Source organism: Diabrotica virgifera, chromosome 6, assembly GCF_917563875.1.
Source record: "Diabrotica virgifera virgifera chromosome 6, PGI_DIABVI_V3a".
NCBI classification, from domain to species: domain Eukaryota; kingdom Metazoa; phylum Arthropoda; class Insecta; order Coleoptera; family Chrysomelidae; genus Diabrotica; species Diabrotica virgifera.
In genome coordinates this window covers 188,227,037-188,246,427 of record NC_065448.1, presented here as the reverse complement: position 1 = coordinate 188,246,427, position 19,391 = coordinate 188,227,037, and the positions used below count along the sequence as shown (strand labels likewise).

The 19,391-nt window shown below is 30.0% G+C and overlaps 1 protein-coding gene across 1 annotated transcript in view; it reads left to right on the top strand.

Annotated features, from left to right (window-relative positions):
- The window catches only part of LOC114336182 (uncharacterized), a 120,134-nt gene that overhangs the window by 81,720 nt on the left and 19,023 nt on the right, over positions 1-19,391 (top strand). Inside the window, exon 3 of the mRNA XM_028286512.2 lies at positions 3,514-3,750. Within this exon, the coding sequence (XP_028142313.1) occupies positions 3,514-3,750 (237 nt within the window). The remainder of the gene's footprint in view (positions 1-3,513; positions 3,751-19,391) is intronic.

Below are 19,391 nucleotides of genomic sequence, written 5' to 3'. Positions count from 1 at the left end.
TCTGTCGGACAAAATAAATGTGCCGTTTTCGTGCTGTGACCGTTCCAAATTTTTAACCTGTTCCACAATTAAAACTACCCCTGTTCCAGTGTTCACACATATCAAAGTTTATTCGACTAGACACCCTTAAGCTATTAACAAATTTTCAGCTTGCTATTAATCAACTTTTTTTTCATACGCGGGATCCAGACCTATTAGTGCGAACTCCTTGCAAACTTTAATATCTTACCAAACTCTTTTGAATAAATGTTTGTAGAAAGGCAGTATTCCCGATGCGTGGCAAAACGTAGCAAAAATTTTTCTTTTTAAGAAAAGGGATAATGGTAATATAGAAAACTATCGACCAATCAGGCTCTTCTCGCATTTATGTATATAAACTCCTCACTCTTCCAAACTCCAAATTTCTCCTAATACATTCCATGCAAAACAAACAGTAGGCTAGGGAGGTTTTCGAAAAGGGTTTAGCATCATTGATTATCTTTAGATCAGACTATAAGAAGATTAATAGAAAAAAATTCATTGATTTTAAAAAATCTTTTGACAAAATTGAAACTAGAGCCTTCGTACGAGCTCGAACGATGCTAGAATTGATTCTACAGGGTGATTGATTAGTGGGGTAAAGCTAAATAGCTCCGCTATAGTACCAGATAGCAATAAAAGTTTAAAACAAAAATTGTAGGTAACTTTAAGCTTCACATTACAAAATTAGTTAGAATGTTCGATAACACAGTGGCAGACCAAACTTATGTTTTTTTAACCCTTAACTACATACATCCCAATATTAGCACGTAATTACAGATCCCGGTATTTTTTACCGGTCATTATAAAATAGAGTCAAAATATAAAGTTACTAATAAAAAACAAAAAAAATTGCATTATGAGTTTTTCTGGAGTTGCTAGATATGGGAAAAATAGTAAAATGAGTGATTTTAATAATTTAATACAACATTTTTGAAGAATAATCTATTAAACCAGAATTTTGGTAACATTTTTGGTCTATTGAAACAAGCGGCCATAAATGCTATGAACAAAAATTTGGACTTTTTTTTAACAAATAAACGTAACATACAATCACAAAGGAAACATAAAATAGCATTTACAAAAAATTTTACATTCATGAGAAAAAAACTGCAAGGGGTAAAATTATCACAGAATTAAATGGCAATTCCATTTTTGCAAAGTGGCCTCAAAATTTTTATCGTCAAATTTAACCTTCATTGAAGGTCCAGGATGACTTCCGCAGTCCATTTCTTTACTTTTTTCCTAAAAACATAAAAAAATAATATAAACATTTCAGATTTACAAATATAGTACTCATATAAAAATACTTACTTAAAACAGACATCCGGTAATTTTTACCGGTTAAGATTTTTGATGTGTGCTAGAAAACAAAATATTGACAATACACACTACACGCTTTGACTAGCATTGTTATACAAACTACCCGAGAGGTGCAGAGACACATGAACTTGTAAGTCGTGAGGTTACCATGAAATCCACATTTTGGGAATGCCCGCCGGTAAAAAATACCGGATCTCTGTAGTTAAGGGTTAAATAAAACACCCTATATTTTATTTTAAATTCGAAATTCTGTTAACTTGTCCATCACAAAAATATAAAGGTCTGTTATGTTATATAGGGTATTTATAAAGTTATAACCAATTTTATATGAAAATCGTAAGAAGTTCAACTCCTTGTATAAATAAAAATATGCAAAACACCAATGGATTATTAATGCCATTTTTTTTACGTATTGTCAACATTTTCAGGAATGATTGATACTGTTAATTTTCTTTATATCAAATACAGGGTGAGTCAAAATGCAAGTACATTATTTTCTTAGTAATTTTAAATGGAACACCCTGTGTTCTATATCACTATTGAAAAGTACCATTACCGCACTTTAATTTTTATATAAGATTTTCTATGTCTAAATTTATTAGTTTTCGAGATATGTTCTTTTTTCAATGGACCAGAATTTAATCACCAGAATTTAATAAACTGGACTGATTTTTTTGGGGTTACGTTAATAATGAAATTTATAAAATACCTCCAACAACAAGGGATGAGGTGAAAAATAGAATACAAAGTGTATTTTGATGAGTTAATTTACAAATGCTTCTTATAGTAAGTAGCTCATTCAATGATCGTTTTTAGGCGTGCATGTGTTAGGAGGTAATTTTGAACACCTTATTTAATTAAATATTAAAAATATTTTATTAAAAGTAGCTTCTAATTTTTTCAAACATGTTTTTTTTGCAAAATATATTACTGATCAATTATTCTCGTTCGTTATTTGTTACATTGTTACATTTACATACAAAAGTAGTGTTTAATTGTCTTCACAAAATGTTGTATTTTGCGTTTGTGTGTTTTTTTGTAAAATTTATTACTAATTTTCTTTCTTTATTTGTTACATTTACATAAAAAAGTAGTTTTAAATTGTTTCAAAAATGTTGCATGTTGTGGTTGTGTTTTTTTTTGTAAAATGTATTTCCAATAAATTATTTTTATTTCTTTATTTGATACATTGATACATTGATTACGGGATTGACAATCAGTAATCGTCAATTGTTCATTCAGTCATGGCTTACTTAAAATTTAGATAAATTTAGACACCTAAAATAATTTGCTCTGAAAAATGAAAATATCTCGAAAACTAATAAATTTGGACATATAGGGAATGTTATACAAAAATTAAAATACGGTAATGTTACTTGTCAATAATGATATAAAATACAGGGTATTCCATTTAGCATTACTGAGAAAATAATGTACTTGCGTTTTGACTCACCCTGTATTTGATATAAAGAAAATTAGCAGTGTCACTATTTCTTGAAAATGTTGACAATAAATTAAAAAATATGACAGTAATAAACCATTGGTGTTGTGCTTATTTTTATTTACACACACAGTTGAACTTGTTACGATGTTCATACAAAATTGGTTATAACTTTGTAAATGCCCTGTATAACATAACAAACCTTTATATTTTTGTGATGGAGAAGATAACAAGATTTCGAATATAAAAAAAAATATTGGGTGTTCTATTTAAAAAAACAAAAGTTTGATCTGCAACTGTGTTATCAAAAACCCTGTAACATTCTAACTAATTTTGTAATGTGAAGCTCAAAGTAGCCACAATTTTTGTTATTAACTTTTATTGCTATCTATTACTATAGCGGATCTATTGAGCTTTACCCCACTAATCAATCACCCTGTAGATACAAATGTATAAAGATATATAATACAAAAAGGTGACATTACATGTTAAAGTCAATTAGGATGCAAAAACCGATAGAGTTAAAATAGATATAGGTCTGAATCAAGTAGACATTATATCTTCCAAGATATTTAACCTTGTGTTTTATTTACCTGTCTTTTCACATTGAGAAACTAGAGGCATATTGTCTTGGATTTGACTCATCTTCGATCTCACGATAATATTGTCTTCATAAAACATATTTATAGCCACTAATTTAAAAGATGACTAATATTGCTTTAATGATCTAGGTGCTAGATGGAGCCGATCTTGTTTTGGCCGGCGGATCTGACAAAGATGGAAGCCTCAATCTCGGTCTCTCCTTGAAGCCTAATACTGCCGGTATTGAAGAAGGTCGTAAAAAGAAGAATAAGGATGGTGGAATGAACGCTCTTATGGCTGCAGCTGTGATGAAGATTGGTCTGTTGAAGGCTTTAGCTTTTAAAGCTTTAGTGTTGTTGGTCGGAAAAGCTCTGCTTGTAAGCAAGGTAAGTAAACCATAGTTATGTTGGGTTTAATAATGAGTTTGTTTGAATTTTTACTTTAATTTTCGAAGCGGTTTTTTTTTAATTTTTATTTTAAAAAAATAAATAATTTTTTCCATTTTATTTTCTAAATTTCAAATATTTGCTTCATTTTGGGAAAAAGAATTTCTTTAGAGTTGACCAATTATTCGGTAATCTTTTTAAAAAGTGCGCTCGCTTGATAATTTACTATTGTACAATAATAGAAATAGATAAAATATGCCAGAGACCTGTAAATAAGCAATGCAATTAGTAACAGCAACATTCTGTATGAACTTCAAAAATCATTTGATAAAGTAATAACCAGAATCAAGTATTTTACCAATGAAATATTATGCAAAGCCTTAGAAAATAGTGATGAGCAAAACAAGAACACGACCAAGACCAGGCTAGTCTTGGTCTTGGTCTTGTTCTTGCAAGTTTGGTCTTGGTCTTGGTCTGGCAGCTAAAATACAGTCTTGGTCTTGGTCTTGCACTAGCCGGTCTTGTTCTTGGTCTTGGTCTTGCTGCACTAGTCTTGTTGATCTTGCTTTTTTGGTAGTAATAATTTGAACCAAACAATTTCGAATAAAATGTACATTGGAATAAATAAAGATGTGAAGAATGAAACTATATTTTTTGCTTTAAAATTTTACCAGAATGTAGAATGTATTTTCAAACGGATACCAATTTTAACATTATACATTCACCTAATGACCTAATTATTTCTCTCTATATAAAGAGATTAGAGTATATTTTTATAATGGTAATGTTTATCAGTAGGAAAAACCTGCATTTACAACCCTTGTTGCAATTGCCGGCCTTCGGTTGTGTCACGTTGTGTTTTGCATGCTGTCGATACCTGCCGCCTGCCTTCAGACCACGTCTTGAGTCTGGATTATTGTTTATTGCCCCTGTATTTTAATAAAATGTTAAAGAAAAAGAGCTTCTTAAAGGTGCCACAAATGGTCGGGGACCTTCAATTCACGGATTTTACGAAAAGGAATAAACGGTTTATAGTTGTTAACAGATAATGATCTGCTCCTTTCACTCGAATACTGTAGTATTTATCCTACGAGGGTCAAATTTAAGAACATAAATTAAATTTTTTTAAGAGAACACAAAAAACAAATATTTTTTACTCTATTTAATTATTATTTAATATAAATAACTTTTTTTATAAACTAACTAAAACATACTTTTTAGTAAATACGTACATATTTACCATACTTATTTATAGACCTAATATTATAGCATAATAACTAAACCTAATGGAAAGTTATAAATTTGTTATCTTGCAGTTCTTTAATTTTATTTAAACTACATTGCTCTTCTAACACGAGTTATTAGCACTTTTTATTTTCACATATTTTTGGATTGAATACCCATTATGACATTTAAAAAGTTGAAAATATTCGGATGTGAGTAGTAAAAACTAGAATTTAAAACACACTGAAATGATGCGCATACATTTCAAGTGCGGCACATACTATTTGTACTACTGGCCCTTTCTGGGAAAACCTAGATTCTCCCAAATAGTTTTCAACTATGAAATCAGTAAAATTCTTTACACGTTTGTCATCCGGGATTTTCACAAATAATTAAAATTCCAACTTTCGTTGATTGTAAAAAATTAATCCAAAAATAATTTTAAAAATTTCCCAGTATCGGAATTTTTGTCATTATATTCAGAAACTGAACCTAAGCTTTGGATTTTGCGATACCAAGCTTGACACATTAAAATCGACAACCAGCAATATTTTATTCAGGCCACAATGCTTTCACAGCATTGTGAATCCCTTTTCAAAATCTATTATGATATTTTTTGTATTCATTTTAAATTTAACGACCTACATTTTTCCTCGATTATGTGAAAAGAATTGAAATAAGTGTCAGTATTTTTATTAGACAAAAAAGCGAAAACCACTGGTACATAAAAACCGTTTTTAATTGCATTTTTTTAAATGAATTACCCTATCTATAATTACATTTTTTTGTCTTACAAGTAATTTCAATTTTCCTTGAACTGTCGCCGTTTGAAAACTTGCCTTCTGTACACTTTGAAGGTTGAGAAAATGCAAACCGTTTGACTTAATCAAAACGACTTAAAAATATAACCAAAATATTATGTAGTTTAAAAATTCGATATTGTTTGAGGTTTCTTACATTGTCAGTATATATTATTGAACTAAAAAAATAAAGTTAAATAATAAAAACCAATTTTTCTCAAAAAAGTGCAAGAGTCTTGCAGGTTGGTCTTGGTCTTGCGTGGTCTTGCAAGGTTCGGTCTTGGTCTTGGTCTTGTTCTTGCAAGCTTGGTCTTGGTCTTGCTACCAAAAGGCGGTCTTGGTGACCAAGACCAAGACCGCAAGACCAAGACCAGTCTTGCTCATCACGATTAGAAAATCTCTTTCAGCTAGGTATACAAAGGTTTGAGATAGGTTGTGTTTTTTATTTAGGTATTTAAAAGTATTTTGCAATCTGTTGAGTGTCAACAATAAACAAAAGTTATGACATTGACTAAGGATAAGAAGGATTTTACCCACTGGTAAAATCAAAGTACAATTTTTAGAAAGTTGTGTAGAAAATAATTACATTTTATAACTACTAACTAATTAGTTTAAAAGTTTACTCTAAATGGTAGGTCCAGTGGTTTGAACCTCTTTAACCTACGCTGTTCTTGGGAATTGTCTAGGAGGAATAAAAGCTATCGATATTAATATTATATTATTAATAAATTGCCAAAAATAGCAAAATTCCAAACAAAAATTAGGTTGGAGGAAATGTAATCTCAAAGTTCAAAATCGGTATACGTTAAAAAAATGAATTTTCCCGGCTTCCCATGGAGAAATTTTCTTCATTCTTTTTTTGTTCCCAAGTAACTCGGGTAGAGCCATCTAACTACCGCATTATTAAATGTCAAACTTGCTTTCGTTTTGTTATAATAAATTAATTTATTTATTATAACAAAACTTTTTAATTTGTTTAATTAGGGATAGTTTAAATAATTATACAGCTTTTAAATAAGAATATTTGTATTTTTAACGTTAAAAGGTACACTTGTAGTAAGTTTATCTAAAGAAAGTCTACAACTGGAAAAATATGTAGTTTTCTTTTCTTGTAAACAAGTTAATCTATTATAACAAAACAAAAGAAAGTTTGACATTTAATAATGTGTTAGTCAGATGGCTCCACTCGAGTTAATTGTGAACAACAAAAGAATGAAGAAAATTGCTCCATGGGAAGCCGATAAAATGCATATTTTTAACGTATAGCGATTTTAAACTTTGAGATTACATTTTTTGGAATTTTGCTATTTAGTCCAAGTAATGAAGCTTAAAATAGGACAAAACCTCGCAATTTTTACAGAATGGATCGATTTGCTTGAAAATTTGAGAATAAGTAGTGGATAGTCCAAGGATCAAAATCTATATGATGCCAAAAGGCGCTTTTACCATGGGGGTGGTTGCCACCCCATGTCGGGGGTGAAAATTTTTTATTGTATTTTAACCGCAAAAGTTGGTAAAAACATTCATTCTAAGCAAAAAATGTTCTATACATTTTTTTGATAAAATTAATAGTTTTCTATTTATTCGCTATCGAAGTGTTAGTTTTATATTAAAAAAATTAATGTTTTTAATCAGTTTTCTGCAAATAACTCAAAAAGTTTATGTTTTATCAAAACAACTTTGCTTAAGAAAAATGTACCTTTTAAAAAAATCAACAAAACCGTTTTTTTAAATTTTCTTTAAGACCAATAGTACTCGAGCTATACTTTATTATATGTTAGTTCTTCTTCGGCAAATGCTAAATATTGTAGTTTCAAAGTCAAAAGACTGGAAAACTATACATTTTTCGAGGATCACTTGTTTAAACTAATTTGAAGTATTTAAAAATATCTATCTTCAGAAATAAAAAAAGTCTTTAGCTCAAAAATTAGGTGGCTTATAATGAAAAGAATGTTAGACCCTATATTTTTCAGCGAAAAAGTGATCAAAAGCAAACCACTAATCACCACCCTGATTAAAATTAGTCATTGACCTTCTTTCGTCTTCTTTACTTATGTATTATTAATAGGTTCTAGAAGTTTAACTAGTTTAGAATGATTAGTTTAAAAAAAATGGAGTCAAAGCAAATATCGAATTTTTGAAGTTTGGTAAAAAATTCCCTTTTCTTCAGAATAGAAAGATTATCATCAGAGATACAAAAAATATTTAAATATAAAATTAATTGATTGGTTGACTTACCTGTTAAGGAGGGACAATCATAATTGTCCTATCTTACATTTCGAACATTTGTACTTATGGTAGTGGTCTTTTCGGGCCGCTGATCACAGTTTAAAGAAGCAGAAGAAGAAAAAGAAGATTATTAAGCTTCTTGACAAGTGACGTCCGCTCATCACTGTTTTTTTTTTTTTTTATATTTTTATCGCACAAGACATGGGTGGGTTCAAAAGGATCAATGGGGGGAGCGTACAAATGTTCGAAATGTAAGATAGGACAATTATGATTGTCCCTCCTTAACAGGTAAGTCAACCAATCAATTAATTGTCCTTCACATAACATTTCGAACATTTGTACTTATGGTAGGCTGTTGAAAGATTAAACAATATTGTGCGATAAATAAACAAAAGTACATTGCAATCCAAAAATGAATAGTACTTAGTAATTTTTTTTTTTTTTTAGAAACTTTACACAAAATATATACATATGTATACCTAACTAACATATTAGAGCAATTATTAATTAAGATTCATGTTTATATTTTAATTATATGAGATGTGTACCTTCAACCAGGTACAAATAAACATAATAAGAAAATTAATGTTCTTACTAATATTAGTAACCTACACATGTAATATAATTACAATTACATACAATTACATGGACTCACCAGACAATACGGTTTTGCAAAGAGTCCGTAATCTTTTGCTAGAGGTTTATTATAAAAAATATTGAATACTTGAGAATTTTCTGTCCATCTCGCCGTCTCTCTAATATCTTCTATAATCCAGTTCTAACTCCCGCTGAGGTAGATGCATGTCTGACACTATACACTTCAAAAATATTAGTGTCTATATTTTTAATTTAAAAAAATGTTATATCCATCTACTCAACGCCTGGGTAGATGTTGCTTTCTACGTCTCTTTTTTTTTGTTTTTAGTTATAAACAAATTGTCTTCCGATTGAGGACGAATGTTTTAGAAATCTCTAAACACTCTCAACTGTGTTTTTTGTTTTAAATAGGTTGCTATTTGTTTATTTATTATTATTATTATTTTTTGGGGAAGTCTTTATCCTATGTTATATCAAAATGTCAATTTTATCTTGATCCATGAAAATATTCTGAATTTTTATTAGGTACAGGATTTGCAACCTCTGAACTGAAGTGAGTGCAATCAACATTACAAGTTTGTAAGTAAGATCTTTCAGGGAAAGACTTGTGAGACGAAATAATGTTTCTAAATAAAGTAATACTGGTAGAGGGTCCCAAGTTAATTAATATTTGGGCAATTAAGGTTTGAGGTTATATATACATTTGTAAAAAAAAATTTAAAAATGTTTTTATAATATTCTAGGATATCTTCTATCAACGCCAATGCAGCACTGTGAATGTTTATACGAGCTATAATTATAATCCTGTTCTACGATAGATTTAATAAAATTAAAATTTGATAATTCATAAGCAAAATGGTTACTATTTTATACTAAACCGTCGCCATCTCTTGAAAACTGTATCATACAGATTTAGTGATTTGTTGTAATAGTTGGGATCGAATCCTCAGGAATGCCTTTTCTTAAAAAGCTTGCCTGACAAGAATATGGAAACCCAAAGGATGTCCTGGATATAAAAGCCCAAATAAAAATTCTAGATTAAATTTTTATCAGGTCCATAATTATCTTTTTGGTTGTGTAAGGTGTGGTTGTCAAAGGTTGTGTACCAAGGCTGAAAAACATAAAATTTAAATCCATGCCAATCTAGAGTTAAGGCATTGGCTTTCTCTGATCCGGGGTCAGGGTTCAAAATTACATACCTTGCACATTTTTTTTTTTTTTTTTTTTTTAGGATATGTGGCAGACATATCGATTTCTGGAATAAGAAGCTGCTCAAAAATTATAGTAACACAATTATCACTTAAAGAATACCTACTCTGTTTCAATTTTTAAAGATCTTGATTCCGAGTCAGGCAAAAGCATTTTTTTTTTACTGTTATAGATGCAAAAATAATTTTTAAATTCCTATTTTCACAGAATTATTAAACTTATCTGCAAATGTTGAGTACTGTACACTACCCATCTTGTTATTGCAAGACACAGCTGTTGCGTTATTTATTCCTAGCAAAATGTTACAATTCCTATATTCGTTCAAAAAGGATTTCAAGCCACTATATGCTGCTAGTAACTGAAGTACATTTATATGTAGTTGTTGTTCATGACTCCAAAAACCATGAGTTTTGTTATCAATGCAGCATACCCGCCATGCTAAAAGATATATGCATCGCAAAATATTTCAAGTACATAATTGGATTATTTTATATTTTGCTCACTAATTGGTTTGTTATTTAACCACCAATTGTAATCGTTTTTAAGTATTTAGGTATGGTCATTTCAGTGTTATAACTATTAGTTTAAGAAAGAGGCTACTTTTCTTTTTTATTTATTTATATATATATACATATATATATATATATATTTTTTTAGTATAATTTTCCATATTTAACTTCCATAAATGGACTAACTGTTACAAACTGACCGATTAAGGCTGCAAATGATCATATTTTACATGTACTTTTATTTTTGATGTTCTGAATACTATTAGATATTTTTTTTTTTTTTTTTTTTTTTTTTTTGTCAGCAGGTGCAAAATATATCAGGTTCGAATCAAACGTAAAACCAAGAAAAGTTATATTTTGTGTGGGTGAAAGTATACTTTTCCTTTTTTTTTTATTTATAGTAAATCCCAAGCAGAAAAACATAGAAAATGTTTAAACAATATTTTCTTTACATTTTAAATATGATTTTGAAATTGGTAAATGGTCCTCTAAAAAATTGACAAAAGTAAAGCCTCCTGTTATTAGATTATTTAGGGCTGGTTTTAAAGTTTTTGTAAATATAAAAGCCGAGATATTATTCAAACCAAACGGTAAACAGTTTAATTAATATAAAAAAGTTCTGTACTTAAATTTTAAATATTTTTTAGAATTTTAATGAACAGGAATAGCAAAATAGACAACTTTTAAATCTATTTTTGCCATAACCCTTGAAAATGAGCTTGAGGACTGACCTATTATAGTCTTCCAGCTTAAAATATGTGGCTTCTATAAAGCAATTCAATTGTTTTAAATTCAAAACAAAATCTCTGATTTCCGTCCTTTTTGGGCACAAAAAACTACGAAAAATAAATTGTCCTTTTGTATGTGAAGAAGGAGAAATAGTAATTTTTAATTACTTTTCAAGTATTTTTTTTTTTTTTTTTTTTTGGTCATACGACCAGTTTGGGTCTATGAGAACTTTTGGTGCTCTCTCTTCAGAGGGCGTTGTTTTAAATAAAATATTAAAACCTTAGACCCAACTTAAAACTTTCTTATCTGAAGTAATCCCTTTCCATATTTTAATACAGTTAGCAATATTACCCTATTAATTTTTATTGACCTTTAGTATGACATCCTGGTTGTTCTCATTTGCTTTTGGTACTGCTGTCTGTTCGATTGTTTGTATCTCGATGCTAGTAGAGGGTCATTTGAGTACTGACTTTGTCCAAATCTTGGTCTGCTCAAGGTTGGATTGAAGTTTAAACGCTGCTGATTAAAGTTGCTAGATTCTGAAAGAACTCTTGATGGATGCTGAGTGGAAACAGCAGCTTGGCTTTGTGGTACAGTTTTTGGATAAACAGTGGTCTTTTGTGGCTTCGTAATGACTTCGAGATGACTTAATAAAGCTGATTTTGTATCTTTGTTTAATATTTTTGACAAAACCAAACAAAAATTTATTGTAAGTACACTTACTAACTTTGTAATATCAAGGTAGACGATAAAAATCAATGCAGAATGTGCAAAAAGTAGTTAAATATATTTTATTCTATTCTAAACTTCTGGGCTACTATAAGTAACTCTGCGAAATAGGAGTAGCTCAAAATAAAGATTTTCTGGGCTACTAAAAAAAAGTACCCTCTTCTAGTTTTATTGTTTGAGGACAAACCAAACAAACATTTAATGAAAGCAGTAAACTTACTACCCTCGTAATATGAAATCTAGCCAAAATGTGCACAAAGTAGTTGAATAAATACATTTTATTGTATTCTAAACTTCTGGGCTACATTAGAGTACCTCGGAGAAATAGAAGCAGATAAAATAATCATAAAGATTGTCTGGGCTGCTAAAAAGTACCCTCTGCTGTAATTTTATTGTTTGAAGACAAACCAAACAATAAACTTGGTGTAATTAAACTTGCTTGTAATCTTAAATCGAAGTAGAATTTACAAAAGTAGTGAAATAAATATAATTATATTGTATTCCAAACTGCTGGGCTACTGCAAAAATACCTCTGAGAAATTGAAGCAGATAAAATGATCATAAAGATCGTCTAGGCTACTAAAAAATACCTCTGCTCTAGTTTTATTGTTTGAACACAAAACCAAACAAATAATTTAGTGCAAGTAAACTTGCTTGTAACGTGAAATCGAAGTAAAATTTACAAAAGCAGTTAATATTTTGTTCTATTCTAAACTTCTGGACTACTGTAGAGTACCTCTGAAAAATAGAGGCAGGTCAAATAATCATAAAGATTTTTTGGGCTGCTTAAAAACACCCCTGCTCTAATTTTATTGGTAAACCCTTTATTTTGTTCTATTTTAAACCTTTGGGCTATAATTTTATTGTTAAACCCCTAATAATTTAGTCTGTATTACTTTGGGCTACCTTAAGTTATCCTTATTGACACAAACAATATAAATTTTTGCATAATATCATGTCTGTCGGACATTTTGCTACAAAATAAACATTAATAGGAAAATCAGAGCAGTGTGGCAACATAGCGCCTGTTACATCTCTGTGTGTTTTGACAAATACTATTGACGTTTTGAGTATTTCGAATAGGGAAGAAGGCGAGATATAGTAACTATGACAACAGAGAAAATATATTGATAACAACAAAATAGGACCCCAAGTTTGAATTTGATTAAAATTGTCATTTCGTAAATATTAAATATTTATAGTTCGATCTATTCACACATAATTTAATTTATCTAACATAAAATAATTCAAAAATATCTTATAAATAACTTGGTCTTTTGGGATAAAACCCAAAAATATCATATAAATACCTTAACTCTACCAGTTTCTGTTGCAAATTTTCATATTTCCGCCTCTTTCGGGATACATAATTATTCTCTGATGACTTTTGTTGTATTTTAAACACTTTCTAATAATTTTTATAAAACTATTTGGAAACCACTTGTGATCAGTACAGGCACAGAAAAAAAAACAGTGATGAGCGGACGTCACTTGTCAAGAAGCTTAATAATCTTCTTTTTCTTCTTCTGCTTCTTTAAACTGTGATCAGCGGCCCGAAAAGACCACTACCATAAGTACAAATGTTCGAAATGTTATGTGAAGGACAATTGTAGCTTATTTAATTATTTAATTCCCAAGAACATCGTTTGCAAAAATTTTCTCTACGGTAAAAATTGAGTGAGCTATTGATAATTAAAACTTGTAATAACATGCAAAAATCACCTGTACCAACCCTTTCAAAGTCACCACTTTTTGCGACTGAGTGTTTTAATATCATTGAATGATCATTGAATGAGCTACGATCATTGAATGAGCTACTTACTCTACGGAGCATTTGTAAATTAACACATCGAAATACACTTTGTATTCTATTTTTCATCTCATCCCTTGTTGTTGGAGGTATTTTATAAACTTCATTATTAACGTAACCGCAAAAAAATCAGTCCAGTTTATTTAATTCTGGTGATTTGAGTGGCCACGCTACTGGTCCATTGAAAAATGAAAATATCTCGAAAACTAATAAATATAGACATAGGGAATATTATCTAAAAATTAAAGTACGGTAATGGTACTTTCAATAGTAATATAAAATACAGGGTGTTCCATTTAAAATTACTGAGAAAATAATGTACTTGCGTTTTGACTCACCCTGTATTTGATATAAAGAAAATTAGCAATACCGACCATTCTTGAAAATTTTGACAATACGTTAAAAATATGGTATTATTAAACCATTGTTGTTTTGCTTATTTTTATTTATACAGGGAGTTGAACTTATTATGATTTTCATATAAAATTGGTTATAACTTTGTAAATACCCTGTAAAACATAACAAGCCTTTATATTTTTGTGATGGAGAAGTTAAAAAGATTTCGAATATAAAATAAAATATAGGGTGTTTCATTTAAAAAAACATAGGTTTGGTCTGCCACTTTGTTATCGAATACCCTGTAACATCCTAACTAATTTTGTAATGTGAAGCTCAAAGTTTGTCAAAATTTTTTTTATTAACTTTTATTGTTATCTATTACTATAGCGGAGCAATTGAGCTTTACCCTACTAATCAATCACCCTGTATATCAAAAGAGCTTGTACGTTACCAAGTTATTTAATTATTGATAAACAATAACTTATCTAAAATTTTAGTTGAAAATTAAAGATTTTGTTGGAAAAAACCCGCATTTCCGGGGAAAATTTTCGTCGAAGTAAATCGGGAACAGCACGTCTCTATGCAGAATTTAATTACGGTGAATTTCTATTTGGGTGTTTTTAGTGTAAAGTTAAAATCTTTGGAGTTGTAGAGAAAAAATTGAAAAAACACGATTTTCGGGCGCCATTTTGTTTATAAAAAAAGTAGCACACTCTGCGGACTTTTCATACCTATATTATTAATATATACAATCATAAGATTCGTTTCCAGCAATAAAATTGCTGGTAAATAACTTTTCCCAAAAATGGCATATTCTCCGATAATCTGCCCAGATTAATAATTAAGCTCATGCTCATGCAAGATTTATCTTTTATTAATTTGACATGAAACGAATCGTATCGACGAACAAACGAATCCAGGGAATAAAGGTTATTTGATATTTGCAGGTATAGGTAAACCTCTGAATTATGAGAACATAATATTATATTTCGGTTTTGCTACTCACGCAACAACCCTACCTGCAAAAAAAAAATGAATGATGTTACCTACGTGTATGTTTGGAAAAGCTATGGTTTTCGGAGTTTTTATGAAAACTTTCCTGTAAAAAAGAAGCAAATCATGTAGTAAATCAATAAGAGAGGAATAAAAGCCGACAATCATGATTATGTTGTAAAGTGATGACTTATTTACGTGACATAAATATACAGAGAGTAGCCTGTTCTCGAAAAAAAAATGAATTTATGCCATAATTTAGAACCCCTCTTTATATATTTTACATATATAGTACAGTACATATAAAATGTGAATGGGACATCAGTGATTCTCAGTTTGGGTTTAGGCAAGGTTTAGGAACAAGGTAAGCAATAGTAGCATGGTCCAAAATTGTTACGATCAGAGGAAGGACGTGTTCCTGTGCTTTTTAGATTACGAGAAAGCGTTTGATCGTTTCCAACATCACAAGTTAATGCAGATTCTCAAGAAGCTTGATATAGACCAAAAAGACATAGGATGCACTGAAAACTTATACTGGTATCAGACAGCACAATTAAAAATAGACAATTCTATATCTAAACCCATACACACAGAGTGAGTTTTATGTATGAAAACCCTCAATTATCTCAAAAACGGCTTGCACGATTGTTATGGATTTTGCTGGGTAAGGGTTTTCTAATACGGTCGATATTATAGTGGTATTTACATTGTTGTCAGATCTTCCGTTTTCTGGAGATCTAATGAAATTTCTTGTTTCAACTGGAACACCCTATATATTTTTTAGGTTTTGAAGTCTTTAAGAAATTCTGATTATTTTTCATGTTATATTTCCTATACTAAATGACATAATTTCACAGTTATTGTTCCATTTATTAAAAAAAAATTTAAAAATATTATAAAAATAAACTTTTTCGGCCCGGGTAGACATTGTTTTAGGTTGTTTGGAATATTGTGAACAAAAAAGGTATTTTGTACTTTTTCTCTAAAGATAATAGTTTTTCAGTTATAAGCAATTTAAAACAAAAAAACAACGAAAAATGACGATTTTCAATGTTTAAAAACACAAGTAGACAATGTAAATTTCCAAGCCCAAACTTTCTTCTATCTGCCCACCATAAGAATTGTTGGCACGTTTTATTCTAAATAATTGTTTTTTAATTGGTAATGAAGCGCATATGAGAGGACGGGTATTAACAACTAAAAAACAATGTTTTAAAATGAAACAAGCTCAAATTCCTTATCGGTAGCTGATAAAATAAGGCTGTAACTTGAATTTAGGTTTTTAATAGTTTCAAATATGTATAATATTTTTTATTTGTGTTTTTGAACCTTGAAAATCGTCATTATTCGATTTTTTTCAGTTTTAATATGTTTATAGCTCGGAAACTATTAACTTTAAAGAAAAATTACAAAAGACCTTTCTTGTTCACAATAATCCAAACCACCTAAAATAATGGTACCCGGGCTGAAAAAATGAATTTTAAAATTTGTTTAAATTTTTTTTTGAAAATTAATGTAGCAATAATCCGAAATTATGGCATTTAGGTATAGGAAATTTCATATGAAAAATAATCAGTTTTTCTTAAGGACTTCAAAACGCCAAAAAGATACAGAGTGTTCTATTTAAAATAAGAAATTTCATTAGATTTTCAGAAAAATGGAAGATCTGACAACAATGTAATTACCACTATAATATTGGCCTCATTAAAAAACCCTTATCCACCAAAATCTATAAAAATCGACCAAGCCGTTTCCGAGATAATTGAGCGTTTCCATGCATAAAACTCACTCTGTATAATAAGGGGTGTTCGGCAGAGATGTTTGCTTTCCCCTCTTTTATTTAACATTTATTCGGAAGCCGTATTTTATGAGTTTTTGGAAGATGCAGAGATGGGAATCAAAGTGAATGGGGTATTGATCAGCAACATACGATATGCTGATGATGCTATCTTAATTTTTGACAATATAGCATATCTTCAACAACTTGCCACTAAAATCGAAGAATAGAGTAAGCGAATGGAATTAGAGATTAATACCAAAAAGACCAAATTCATGATCATCTCCAGAAACTTGGATGCATTTGAAAACTCCACCATAACATTGAATAATAAGTCCATTGAAAGTGTGGGCAAATTTAAATACCTGGGAACGGGGCTTTTTCAAGACTGTGCATCGACAGGGAAGTAAAATGTCGCATTGAGCAAGCTCGACAAGCTTTCGTAAAATTCAGGAAGGTGTTATTTTTAATAATATTTTTATATACCAGTATACCAGAATATTTTTAATAACAAACCAGTAAGGTATGTTTTCGTAAAACCTGTTCAGAGTTTGATCTTACAATGAGACTAAAGTTTACTAAATGCTACGTGTTTTAGTTGCTGCTATATGGCATAGAGGGCTGGACACTCAAAACGAGGGATATAAACAGATTATAAGTCTTAGAAATGTGGCTTTATCGCCATATCCTAATAGAATATAATAGAAATATGCTTTATTTTCACTGAAAATTTTACAAATTTTACGGACAAAGCTTAATATAAAGTCAGAAAAAATAAATAAATATTAACATTAACAATAACAATAACAAATACAATTTTCTGAAATTTGATAAATCGTCAATATAATAAAATACAAAAATACAAAATATAAGATAATAAAGTAAAGAAAAAAAAATCGATATATTGCAACAATTAATAGAAATTAATGTCCATGATACCATGGACAGCGAAAGTCACAAATTTATTTGGTTCACATCATGCGAAACGAAAAATACCAGTTCCTTCAACTTATAATCCAGGGTAAAATTGAAGGCAAGAGAGGAATAGGACGCAAGAAAATGTCCTGGCTCCGAAACATAAGGCAATGAACAGGGATTTACGGCATACAATCTCTGATACGCATTGCAAGAAACAGAGAGTTATTGGAAAATGTGATAGTTAACATCCATTAGTGGATTTGCATCTGAAGAAGAAGAATAGTATTCTACAAAATTAATGTATTAATTTGAATGTACTATTAGTTTGAAGCGTTTTTTCGTCTGAACCGTTCATTGGATTTTGGTGGTTTCATTTCACGTTATAGGCATATTTCCAAATAATTACTGTTGTAATGTTTTCTGAGAAACGCCAACATTTTACCCATATAAGAGGTCAAAAAAATGAAGTTGTGCTTGTTCATCTTATTTTGCACGTCCATGTGAAGTTTATTGGAAACAAACGCTACATGTGACGACTATTATATTGCGAGATAGCATGTACTTGTTATCATAATATCACGAATCGTTTAACGTTTTTAAAAAAACAAACGACCTGGTGGTTGCCTGGACAGGGAAAAGGAAGAGTCATAATATCACATCAAGATCAGTTTATCAGGCTTCATGCTATAAGCAAGGGCAGCAGCTTTAAACGTAAATCACCGTAGAAGTAGATCGCAATTTTCCAGAGATCACTTTTACTGGAATGTTAATGAATGTTAAATTTCTATGTTCAACACAGTGTGAAATATTTTAATGAATGATAACACAGACCACATGTTGCACGTGTAGTCCATGAATATTTGGATGACGTTGGTGTAAAAACCATGAACTGGCCACCCTGCAGCTCTGATGTAATTCCCATAAAGAATTGGTGGGATATTGTTAATCGTTAACTGAGGAACCGACAACCACCACCTGCCTCTCTTGACGATAAAATATAGATGTTACAGTGAGAAAAGTCTAGGCTAAAATTGATTAAGACTAAAAATGACACTTGTATATTAAGTGTACACAACTATAGTCGCTGTGACTAAGTTATTAGAAAAAGAGGAGGAAATAATAATTATCAAGTATTTTTTAAAAGAGAACTTGTCAAAATGTGATTTTGAATATGTTTTCTTAGACCTTAGTTGTTTTAAATGACAAAATTTATATAAGTAGTTTTTTCTTTGCTTTCATTTTCCTTATATCTTTGAGCGCTATCTCCCAATCGAAGGATATTTTTTACTCTATCTACCACTATTCTAAAGAGTTTATTAAAATAGTCCAGGGCGTATCTGTTTTGAGATGGACGTTGAGAGGTGACTCAACTTTTTTTGCAAAAATTGCTTAAAAATAACTCAAGTAATAATATTTGAGATATCTTCCCACTCAAAACGGTCCGGAACGTTGTTTAAATAATCAAAATGTCAGAAAATGAAGGAAAAATTCGATTTTTTTATTGGTTTTTTGATCATAACTTTAAAATTATTTATTTTTGAAAAAAGTTGTTCTGATGTAAAAGTTACGTAATTAACTTTCCTACAATATAGAATTGGCAAAAAATTTAAAAAATAGTCACCCTTGTTGCAAAATAGCAATAATTGCGAAAAAAAAAACATACAAAAACAAGTATTCACTTCACTTAGGACCTTCATATTTCACCCAGCAAAACTTTATGATATAGGTAAACAACACTGTAAATTTCGTTAAGATTGGTTTAATAGATTTTGCAAAAT